We start from the raw sequence: 12,067 nt of genomic DNA, 5'->3' as shown, positions 1-12,067 counted from the left end.
AGCTCTCAAAGTAAGTATTTGCTACTCATTCTACTTTCTTAGGACTACACTCATTCAGCTGTTTTAACCTTTCTCTGCTTACTGTCTCCCTACTGAAAATGAATCTCCAAAGATAGGGGTGGTTTTAAAGCATAACTTTGAGCACCAGCATGATCCAAGACTAAAAGCAGAACTCCTAAGCTTGAGCACTGGATCTGCTTTGCAGTGCTGAGAGGCAACTGTGTTTCTCTACACAGTCATCTTGCTCGCATAATGCTGACCACTTTGACAGAGCCTACGCTATTCTGTGTTGCAGCCGCTTTCCCAGGACCTTCAGGACATAACAGAACAGCTTGTACACAGCAGATGTACCCAGCTTGTGACCCTGTAAAAATACCTTGTGCCAAGAAGGATCATGAGGCTCTTTCCATCTGGGGCACGCCGATGGCCTCTTATCTGCCCACACACTGAAAAACTGCACAAACTCACCTTGTCCACCTATGTAAGTGGGCTTACCTGCAGCACTCGGCTCATCCACTGAAAACTGTCCTCTTCAGATGCATCTGGCCTCTGCTCTGCAACCACCACAATCCTCTCATCATAGAAGACAGATACTGAGAACACAGCAATCCTAAGGAAAAGGGGAGAGCCATATTGGCACAAATTCCAGTTTTACTCCTTGGGAATAGGAAGCCAAGGAAACAGACTAAAGGCAGAACTCGTAAAAAACCCCCATGGGGCAAAGACAGAGAAAAAACATTAGACAATTAAAATTGAGTCAAAAAGGAAAGACTTTGTGCAGTACGGAAGGGATTAATTCCACCTTCTGATGAAATTTCTACATAGCATAGTCCCCTGTCCTCTCAACCTGCTATCACATTTCTGTTCCAACCTGTCACAAATCACCAATGCAATAAAATCTTTAAAAGTATCTACATGACGTAGGGGGCTTAAAATCTCCTGTTAAGTCCTAGAGACATGAGCTCCAACCCTGCCTGAGGATCTAGAAAATTATATCCACAACTGCTAAATAAAATTAAGTATCTTTGGACATTAATGAAACTCTTACTTGCAGCAGAGCATCAGCCAGCAGCTAACTACTACAGAGACTTAAAAATAAATGCTACAGAGACAAAGAATTAAAGTCTCCATGTGGCTGACTTATCTTGTTACTTGATTCCTTCCCCTGAAGTACACAGACTTGATGAAAAGCCAGACGGGATAGTGGGGAAAACAGACCTGTGTTGGGCAGGATCAGGCCAATTACTGTCTAAACCAAAAACATATTTACTTTAACTAAGCTACCCAAACAAACCAGTTACTGAAGAGAAATCAAAGATCATACCAAAGATCCTGTTTCACTCTATTACACGCAGAAGCTTATGGGGAGGGGCAAGGTTTATTTTGCTAACCTTCCTCTGTAAACTGTTTTTATTGACTCTACTGCCAATCCAGTTGCTACAATGTCATCGGCATTATGTCTACGTCCGCTAACTGTCAGCAATCCATCCATTTTTCCAACCACAAACACCAAACTGCCCTGAAAGATAAAAAGGTATCAGTGAGTAACTTACATAAAGCGGATATTCAAATGTCTTTGATGACTTGCATATTTCCTACCTATGGCTACCTCAATGGAATTTGTACAAAGCACATTTTCTTTCTCTTTAAATCACATCATTTATGACTAAACCAGAAGAAGCATTCTAGCCACTCAGTGAGACAAGACGCTCCAGCACCATAGCAGAACTGCCATACAAAAAGCTTCTTGCATTTGGTTTTAGAAGAATTAGCAATCTAAAAATGTAACAAGCAACACAGTAAGGCACTGTAATGACAACATGCTGGAAAAGAAAGGGTTCCTACTGGCTCAGGCAAACTCATTAACGCTCAGCTATCTTAGCCACAGCAAACTATCCTTACACATACTTCTGTACCCAAATGCTTTTCTTGTAAACATTCAAGGATATTAGCATGAACAAAAGAATACAGCAATGCAAGCTCAAAAACTGTATTACGTACAGGTCCAACAAACCCCAGCAAGCCGGAACGGACAAATGGCACATCACCCACTGGAGAGCCAGCCGAGTTCACAGGGATAACCTGCAACAGAAGGGAAGACATTGGAGGCAAAGTGGATTTGCCTGAGGACAGAAAAACATTCCCCACCTCAAGAATTGCACTATATGCGAGTGAAGCGATGAGGAGAAGGGGAGGGATTCCTTGGTACAGTTATCGTTTTAGCACTGTGGGAGACCTTTATGAAAGGTGAACACTGAATATATCTAACTGTAATGAGTTTTTCAGTGTATCTTTTTAAAAAACAGCATTAACACTTAAGTTACAAAACCAAGAGATTCTACAAGGCTATCAGTTCTACACAGGAAACAGGGAAAGAAAGATGCATTCTGCTATACATACCTCAAATGTATTCTTTGTCACCCCTGTCAGCCCATAATACATCATTCCTCCTGCTCTGGAGCTGACACAGATTTCACCAATCTCATCTGTTTTACAGAGCTGAGGTGGTCCATCAGGTTTCACTATACACATCATTCCTAGGACAAATTACACATTGTTAAAGTAGTCCCCAAGATTTGCCTCGTACAAAAACTGACACATTTAACTGTGACAGATATGACAACACAGTATGGGGACTGCCTAACCTCCCCCAAAACTAAGGCTGAATATGGGAGAGAACATTGACCGGTTCTTTCTCTAAAACATTCCAGGCCATTCGCAAAAAGGTCTTACAAGGGACTCCTGCACATTTTTACCTCCTGGCATCACATGGCCAACATCCTGGACAGTGAGAGCAGAGTTTTTATCTTCAGTGTTGACACGAATCACACCAAAACTCAGCCCGTTCATGGACAGGATGGCTCTTCCAGGCAAAGGTGCCCCGGGGACCCCAGGCCTTTGAAGGACACAAAATCAATACACTAAATCAGGCATACAGGCTATTATTAGACTCGGATGAAGATACCGCGGCAACAGAAATATGCATATTTCAGTGTCTCTTCTTTGCATAGCAAATTTAAAACTGTGAGATGGCAGTAGAGATTGCCTCCCAGAAGAGCCACATTGATCAATAAGTAAGAAACCATATTCTTGGGCAAGTGCAAGTCTTCTTCCAGCTCTTTAGCTTACTAAACCCCAGCTCCCAGGCCAGATGATTACAGGGCTATTGATTACAGAAGGCAGCAATGGACAGAAACAGACTATGAAAATGACTGTCCAAAGTGGTATCAAATTTAATCTCAGATTCAAGAATACCACACTAGCTGTGTAAATCAAGAGTAGGAAAAAGCAGCGCACAGTTCTTACACACACTGTTGAGCTGTCACACATCCTAGAGGGAAAAAAGCACTCATATCTTAGGAGAAATGTTTAACAACTTAGCTACCTGAATACCTGAGCACACACAGTAAATATCAGTGGAGCTTATTAAGTGCTTAAGTCAACTATGACCAACCGATGTGTGAACAAACCTCAGCCTGGATCACTTAATCTAGCAAATAGACCGCAATGCTGAACGCCCATTACCTCCGTATTGCAATAGTCATCGCTTCTGGAGATGTGGCACATGGACAAATTGCCTCTGGTTTAAGCCCATGGCTCTGAAACAAGCTCAGGAAGGCATCACATGAAGAAACAGACCCTGGAAAGAAAGAAAATACGCCACTATGACTTTACATAATTTGATTTTAAAAACTGTCTGTAAAATAACCTAGAAATAAGTGCAGTATATTTACAGAGTATATATACTGTATCACTTCTAAAAACTCCAGGTAGCATCTTCCAAGATACCAGCCACAAAGGAGCTTAAGTGCTTACTGAATGTGACTTGGGAACAGGCGTATTCTCTTGAACAAGTCTGCTTTTCTCCCCCAATTTGCTTCAGATTTGTTACATGCTCACAGTACAACAACAGGCTTAAAATACTTTCCAAACCTCCAACAATTAGCGCACATATGTAGGGTCTGTTTCCATGCGGCATGCATAATCAAAACAGGTCTAACGGTATTCCAAGTATCCCTTCCAGTTGGTGCCATCTAGACAAACATTCTTTAAGCCTTTTCACTAACAGCATTCCTTGCAGATTCTTCTGGGGATTTTTTCCCCTTCGAAGTTCTCTTTAAAAGCCTTTACCTTATCGCCTGTGAGCAATTTAAAACCAATCTCACTGTGTCTACCAGAATTCTGTTTTACACACAAGAGCTCCCCATTCAACTCTCCTATTTCTTACTTTGCAGTATCTTTCACAACTCATTCTCAAAGGACGAAAGCACAGAAAACCCCTTGCCCTGGTGCTCAGGTACCACAATCCACAGCTCTGTGTTACTAGACAGCTGCCCTAACTGAAATCTCGGAAGAAGTTAAGCTTGAGCCTGTGAGACAACTAGCTGAGAAACCTCTCCTGAAAACAGCAGGATGTATATACTCACAAGGATTTGCACCATCAGTTACAATCAGCATGCGCAGAGAACTCAAACTGACATCTCTTTGGTCTCGATGGGCCATCATGGCCCAGTGCAAGTCTCGACACTTGACTAAAGCAACTTTTGCTGCAAACCAACACAAAAAGACATATAAGGACAAATAGAAGCTTTCCATGAGTCACTTTCATATGAATACACAACTCCAACACTCCCAAATGAGAGAATTCTCACTAAAGCAAGCAAGCCTTAATTAACTGAGCATGCAGTAACAGCAAACCCCAACATACAAGAGCATCTGCTGTGGCACACAGGCCATTTGCCCACCACCTGAGCCAGGGTCTGTCACTATTGCAGCCCCTCCTCCAAAGTGCACAAATCATTGTCACCATCTGAATGTCCTTGGTGAGGACTGGGGATCAATGGATCTTGCTGTGCTCAACTATTTTCTTGGTGTCATAAGAGGCCCTGGCTTCAAGTACACAGGTCATGAGGTCCCCATCAAGTTCGCTGACATTCACATGGCATTAGGACTTTGTGCACATTTAGAAATAAATTAGAGCTTTGGCCCTTGTGATTTGGCATGGAAGAGCAAGAAGGCAGGCTCTAAAGCATTTGAGATTTTAATGCCTCTCACTCATTTATCCTGAGAACGTCAAGCTAAAGTTGTGGAACATACACAGGTACCTTTGTGGGCATGAACTCTCTGCACCCATGAGAGCGGACAGGTTTTCATCACAGAATAGGGCACACTGATAGTATGCAGTTTGTTCATTACATTCTGAAAAGTAGAAAAAGATTTTTAGAAAAGGGCTCACAAAACCTGTTATGAAGCAGGAATAGGAGTCGCCCTCACTCCCGATCAACCACTGCCCCACCATGAATTCACGTAAGTTTACTGAGGATGCTTCTGTACTTCCTCCAGAGAATCAGAGATCTAGCAGGGAGAGAAATGGCTGACTTGATGGGTAATGGTCCTCAACCATCTCCTCAAACGCTGCAATTATAGAGTTATGAAATGCTTCAGAAAGTCCTTACAGGCTCAACTCACCGTTAGAATGCCATGCCACAACCCTGCATCCTTCTTAAAATCCAAAACATTCACTATCGTTTCACCTGGGAAAAGAAAGTTGTAGTTTTGAAGTGAAACGTGCCAGGACAGCTGTGACCATTATTTATGCCAGAATCAGCATACGTTTGAACCTGTCATTTGAATCTGTCAGATCTGCTCCAAGAGGTACACATGTAGCAAGCAAGTGCAGATCCTTGGTTGTCTGATTATACCTTTTACTAGTCAGAGCTCCTTGTTATGCAAAATAACACAACTGAACATCAATTTAAGAGAAGGAACACATCCCAGAAAGTTGCAAGAAAATTACATTCCAGCCTGTAATGTACATCAGCAGAACAGAAAGGGTCTTAACCTCATTATGCATGAGCAGTAGCAGGGGAAGAGAGTAGAGAACATCATTCAAGCACTGACTCCCAGAAGCAATGGAAATTAAAGTGATGGCTTCCAAAAGACAAACTCTGCATTTTAAAGTACTATGACATACAGCTCTAAAAATAAAGTTTCAGTCATGGATATATAAGTTAGCTTGATTTACAAGGTAGACCAGACTAAAACCATATCCTATAGCAGAACTCCCTGTACTCCCACCAGCAATTTCTAATCTCCATTTCTGGGTTAGCGAAAAAGCCTCATGCGACTAGTACAGAACCAGTTTATGCAAGAGGTGCTTTGATATTTACACACACTATCAAGACCAAAAGCTTGGAAAGACATTTTAATGGGCAATCAGTACAGCGAAAGGAGACAAGCTCATTGGAAAACGCTCCACTTTTGGTTCATCTGCTCCCCTTTTGACTCATCAGAACAGACTTGTTAACTTTCTAGACATGATGCAAATCCCACTTTTTATTCCTCTTCACTATGGCAATGAAAATGATGTCATTTGGGATGGAAAAGATTACAGATAATCTTCACTTTTGGGGGAGAATTAATCTGCATTTTTTTCTTTTACTTTTTCTTTTTTTTTTTTTAAGTAGATATTATTGTGTATTGGTTACTCATAGACAGCTGTTAAAAATGTGAGAGGCAACCACTGAAAATGATGTTGCTGAACCTTCATTCCTTTGATGTTTCTGGGACATCACCTACCTTCAGAATAGTTGCAGGCCTGAGACAAGGCTTGACAGTGAGACAGCATGGCAATCCGAGACACTGTAACACCCATAACACTGCCCTCTTTGCTTGTCTTGTACTACAGAAGAGGAAAAAAAAGCCAGGGTGTGACTCTGGATCCCACATGTGGAGGAAATTAAATCACAGAATCCATATTAAATAAAGTTTTGTTCCTCTAAGGCTGCTGAGACATAGTCAAAAAAGTACCTGTTTGTAGAAAGGTATCAGCAAGGTTCACTACAGAAAATATAGTTATTCAGGTAGTAAACATGTTCAGCTAACTCCAGAGAGGTATGAGATAAAGATGGCAATTGAATGTGTTTGTGCTTAGTTCACTATTACTACTTCTCACAGCATCTCTTCCTGCTCCCATAAGTAAACTGAAAAGCCAATTTGTAATTTTAGAATAGCCAAATTACTGTTACTACTTAAACCACTGCAGTTCCTAGAAGTTGCCTTACTGAGGGGTACAGACGAAAATAAGCTCTGCTAGGAAGAACAGAAAATTCAAAATGTTGTTGGCTTAAGTAGTTTCAGAAATCTGTGTTATCAAGTACACTCTCTCAGAGAGCTCAGTTGCCTCAATTACTAGCTTTCTGGAACAAGAACAGTGTTCTCCAATTCATTTTGAGCAGCGCTCAAGGCCACAAAGATATTCAAAACTAAAATAAGCTTCACAGCAGGTTGTACACAGTGAAAGACTTGTTTCAGTGGCTAGAAACTGGGAAGTTTAAGGCAGTGAGGTGAAAGTATTCTCTCTCTGGTGATTAGACTTTAAATTCAGCCCACGGAAACTACTTTCTATTCCCCATTCACTACTTACCTCAATATATGCTGGCTCAGTTCCTGCAGCTGAGATGTTGGGCTGCCAGTCCTTAGGAGATTTGGAGAGATATTTTGAATCTGTCACAACCCATTTGAGTCTGGGCCAACCTAGAGCCAAAATTAAAGTAGAATATTAATATCAGTTTATTTATTGAGGGATTTATATTCTGCAAGAATACACTAAACCCCCATCACTTGTCCAAGTTCAGTTACACAAGCAAAATACCAAGCCAAGCCAAGCTACTAGCCAGAAGGTTCATCTTATTTCTCATCAGGGAGTTCAGTGGGCAACAAGGCACTTCCTCTACTCAGGAAAGATCCCTGCAGTATTTCTAAATATAGCTTGTTGTATCATTAACAAAACTGCTTTTGAACCTGCCAAATGCCACTGAAGGGATCTGAGGACAACCCTGGCTTGTAAGGTGGATTCATTGTGACTTCCAGAACAATAACGCAATTCTGTCAGACAGATGGATCAATCTACGCCATATGCATAAAACCTACCACAGTTAAGTGACGCTACCAGAAAAGTTGCTCACTTGGCCCCCCCCAATGCATTCAGACTTCTGACAACCACTTTCAGACAGTTCAGCTATAGCAAAAGTACCATCAAAAGCAAGTAGATAACTGATCTAACCTTTAAACTGCACAATTTCTCCATTCTGGGTTTTTGGAAGCCCTTTCAGACAAACTTCAGTGGTGAGGGCCAAAGCAATACCACAGCTTCCCAGCAGAAAACCAATCTGCTGACCACCAGCATCCTGAGGGAAGAAGGGGGAAAAAAATAATTCCTCTTTAAAGATGACATTAGTCAACTTCCCCTTACCAAAATCCAAGGTTTGGTAATGCTGTGGTAACTGGATGGTAACATTATGGATCACATGGGGAGGAAAAAGAAGAAACAACCTATGCCCACAAACGCTCTTTCCTTTGGTTTGTCCTTCTCCGCCTATATCCAATGTCTGGCAATGGTTTGAAACTCAAATGACAACCACTGTCTGGCAGGGATGAATACAACCGCTTCTAAGCTTACATAACAACACATTTTGGAAGACGATATATATCCAGCACAGAGGCCTGCTGGGTGAAAATGGAGACATACCTACAAGCCAATAAAAGTCCATAGGAAAATGATAAGCCATCACAAAAATGCAGAAGGGCTACTTAATCTTCTGCATACCAAGTCTGCTCTTTTCAATTAATTTTGTTCAAAAATGAAACGATTATGTAACTGGGGACAGATTGCAGAGAAATTTGGTGATTCTCAAAGGGAACTCTTCATACATAAAACGAATATTACATTGGCAAGACTAAAATGCATTGGATGTGAAATCTACAGAAAACAAGTGCTCATGCCCAGCATCTAGGCATCGAGCATACACCATTTATTTTCATTAATGGAAGCCCAGATGCTTCAAAGAGGAATCATAAGGCAAAAAAGCAAAACATATAATTACACTGAAATAACAAGGCCTCTCTTTCCCCAGGAACTAATTTCTATTGCACAATGATAAAGACACTGACATGAGGTACCTCGCTAAGAAATCTGATTGGGCAAACACTGGGAGAAGTTTTAATTTTGTATTTGGTTGCTATAGCAGTTGTCACGTTGCAGACAAATGAAAGCAAAGCTCTGTGACTCCCATAGTATTACCAGACTAGCTTACCATTTCATTACCACCTCTCTTGCCATATGTTTGCCATTATCCTGTTTCTTTTGTTTCCTCTTATAAAATTCTATAGTTTTAGATGGTTCTTGACATGGCAATAATATGGCAATATTGCAAAAATTCTGGTAAGGGTGAAGAAAAGACTTCGTTGAGCAAACAATTTACAAAAAGTGCCTCGAAGTCTTCAGAAATACTTAGCACCTTCAGTCTCCAGCAAAGTCAAAAGACTGGCAAGATGCTAAGCATGGCTGGAAATGAGATCCCCTTCACATCGATCACAATCGGGCAGATTCACAATATTATCTGTACCATATAAATTATTTGCAATAACAGAATGAAGCCTACAGCATTTAGGTGAATCGACCATTTCCAGCTACTCAGCACAGCTCTCTGGTCAATATGTTTTTCCATTTTTAAACAGCTATTCCAGGTTCACAAAGGTCTTGCACATCGCGTTGATACAGAGCTGCTAAGGCAGCAGCTGGATGCTGTGAAACACTTTCAGAGGTTGATGGTCTGACTTGGTTTTCATCCCACATCAGCCTATCACTCCTCTGAGTTCCATCAACGTTACCTTTCTGGTAAGAGGTACCTCTATAGGCACTGGTATCACTTCTGCTAGGAGACAGCCGTAAAACGCCACCATAAACATGACTGGGTCATTGTTGGGATAAACAAGGGCTACCTACAATTCACAAAAAAGTTTTGTTAGTTGAAATACAAGGAAAAAATGCAAAGTTCAGATCTATAGGGACTAAAAGTCAGAAAACTTTGTGTTATTTCACATTCTACCACAGCATTTTTCACAGGGCATCTTTAAGCACTCTTTCTTCCACAGAATATCTGGTATGCGCACGAGTTCCTCACGCAGTAATGTCAGCATTCCCTGTGTGCCCATACACACAAAGATGCACACACAGCCAAAACACAGAGATCTAAAACTCTGTATTTCTCTCAGAGGTGCAGTGCTGTTCCTTAGATGTATTTCAAAGTCCAGAGCCAAGAAGTTGCTTACAGAGCAGCCAGCAGGACTGAAAAAAATCACAAAAGTTTCTTTCCCAAATAGCCTGTCCCTGGGATAAGAGTCTCGCTATTAAAAGAATAAGATTATAGTGTCTGTGGTAAGTTACAGCCCCCCAAAACCCTCTTTATTTCAGAGGGAGAACCAGACAGTCCCAAACTCATTACCCTATCTCCAGGTTTTAACACGGGTTCATTTTTGGTCCCCAGTTTATTAAGCAGTGTGTAGGCCAGCTTGAGACTTCTGCTCCACAATTTGCCTAGAACACAAAGAAAAGAGACTAGCACAACTCTAAATCAACCCAGCATACATTTCAATTCTTGACTGTTTTTACCGTCTACAGTCACGTCCTCTGTTTCAGTTACACTGCTTTGTCTACAAAGCCCTCAAAACCCAGGAAGGTATTTGCAACCACACTAAGACCAACAATGCTGTGTCCTATCCACTACTGCTCTTTCAGAGCAGTTTAGCAATGGAAGCAGCGCTCAACTCACCATACGTGAGGGTATAAACTGGTTTTCCTGTAACATCCAGTGCTGTCAGACAGGGACATTTAGCTTGTGTGGTTCCCCAGCGCTGCAGTGCTGCTTCTAAGGCAGGAGGCCAGTTACAAACAACTCCCAGGGGTTCTCCCTTCACAGGTGTCATCTGGCGTCCCTCTGGCTTGGGCTGATTTGGGTCAGGCTGTGGAACTGAAGAAAATCCAACAATGTTTCCAGTTCACCTTTGCCCAGTTGTTACCAGACAGTTAAGCTGGAAAGATGCACTGAAAACAAATGCTTTTCCTCATCGCGTTTAGCTTTAACAACCCCTATCACATTTCATTTCCTAGGAAGGCCTGCACAAAACAAAACATCATGAACATAGTCTTCTCCTAAAGTGCTATTAAAAGGTATTCAATACAACAGTGAGGAAAGTAACACAGAATTGGAGAAAAGAAAAACAATCTCACAAAATAAGGCTGTAATGAAATTACCAGTAAAGACAATCCCTTTTGAGAAATGAATTAAAGTAGCCTAAGCAAATGAAGGGGTTTTAAAAATCCATTTCAATATGTCTGTTAATAAATTTTAGTTATTGTAAGTAGTTTAATGTTGAGGAGGCCACCCAAAGCTCAGCAGTACAGTAAATTACTTCACAAACAGTGGTTTTGTATCAGACTATTGACAAAGGCTACTGCTAGCTGCAAATAGCGAATCACTCGGAGTCAACTTCGAAAACAATGGCATAACTAAATTCAGCACTGCGCATGTCTGTGTACTTATAACAAATGAGTAATAAAAAACATTATTTGGTGCTATTACCTTCCACAATTTCTTCAAAATCATCCACAAAAAATTCTTTCAGGGGTGGTCTTTTAGGTCTTTTCAAGGTGTTAAGCAACTGCTGAATTTTCGTGGAGACTCTACTACTCACAGGAACACCTGGAGGGAAAGATTTTGTCTAATAAAAACGTTCATCATGTTTATTAACATTTACATCTTACCTCCTTCCACCGGAGGATACTTCTGGTCCGTGCACTCATTCAACTACTGGCTTCCATTATTAAAGGCTGTGCCAGTGCAGGATCACATTAGTAAGTGTTATATCAGCTCTGTATTAACTCAGTGGTCAGAAAATGCTAGTAATAGAAATTCATTTTTAAAGCGTTTACTCCCTTCCACAGGCTGATTTCCATCTGTCTCTGACACACCGTACTTGCTGTAAAGCACAGCCTACAGATCTGCACCTGCCTGCAGTATGGATCGACTGCAGTGCAAGACTGCCAGCAGAGGGAGGACACACCAGGACCAGAAGCATTCATGCTACTCCTCTGCACAAAGGTTTATGCCAACCAGCTTAGAGTGACTATTATCAGCTTCATGGGAGCTTAATTGTAGTTAAGGATTACATTATTTCATTCATTTTACCTTTCCTTTTGGGGATTCTAGGACAAAAGCTTTTAAAA

At 41.3% G+C, this 12,067-nt stretch overlaps 1 protein-coding gene across 2 annotated transcripts in view; it reads right to left on the bottom strand.

Moving 5' to 3' along the window:
• The window catches only part of DIP2B (disco interacting protein 2 homolog B), a 70,128-nt gene that overhangs the window by 14,464 nt on the left and 43,597 nt on the right, over positions 1–12,067 (bottom strand). The window contains exons 7-22 of one of the 2 annotated variants that reach the window (XM_075525551.1): positions 11,424–11,543; positions 10,614–10,811; positions 10,287–10,378; positions 9,673–9,783; positions 8,066–8,189; positions 7,427–7,536; positions 6,580–6,682; positions 5,470–5,534; positions 5,106–5,199; positions 4,428–4,547; positions 3,526–3,640; positions 2,757–2,896; positions 2,401–2,537; positions 2,002–2,082; positions 1,392–1,519; positions 496–610 (exon numbers count right to left, since the gene is read on the bottom strand). In XM_075525551.1, coding sequence (XP_075381666.1) covers positions 496–610; positions 1,392–1,519; positions 2,002–2,082; positions 2,401–2,537; positions 2,757–2,896; positions 3,526–3,640; positions 4,428–4,547; positions 5,106–5,199; positions 5,470–5,534; positions 6,580–6,682; positions 7,427–7,536; positions 8,066–8,189; positions 9,673–9,783; positions 10,287–10,378; positions 10,614–10,811; positions 11,424–11,543 — 1,853 coding nt within the window. The remainder of the gene's footprint in view (positions 1–495; positions 611–1,391; positions 1,520–2,001; positions 2,083–2,400; positions 2,538–2,756; positions 2,897–3,525; positions 3,641–4,427; positions 4,548–5,105; positions 5,200–5,469; positions 5,535–6,579; positions 6,683–7,426; positions 7,537–8,065; positions 8,190–9,672; positions 9,784–10,286; positions 10,379–10,613; positions 10,812–11,423; positions 11,544–12,067) is intronic. The other variant, XM_075525552.1, reaches the window with a different exon arrangement.

Source organism: Mycteria americana, chromosome 26 (assembly GCF_035582795.1).
Source record: "Mycteria americana isolate JAX WOST 10 ecotype Jacksonville Zoo and Gardens chromosome 26, USCA_MyAme_1.0, whole genome shotgun sequence".
Classification (NCBI taxonomy): domain Eukaryota; kingdom Metazoa; phylum Chordata; class Aves; order Ciconiiformes; family Ciconiidae; genus Mycteria; species Mycteria americana.
This window is presented reverse-complemented; position numbering and strand designations above follow the sequence as displayed.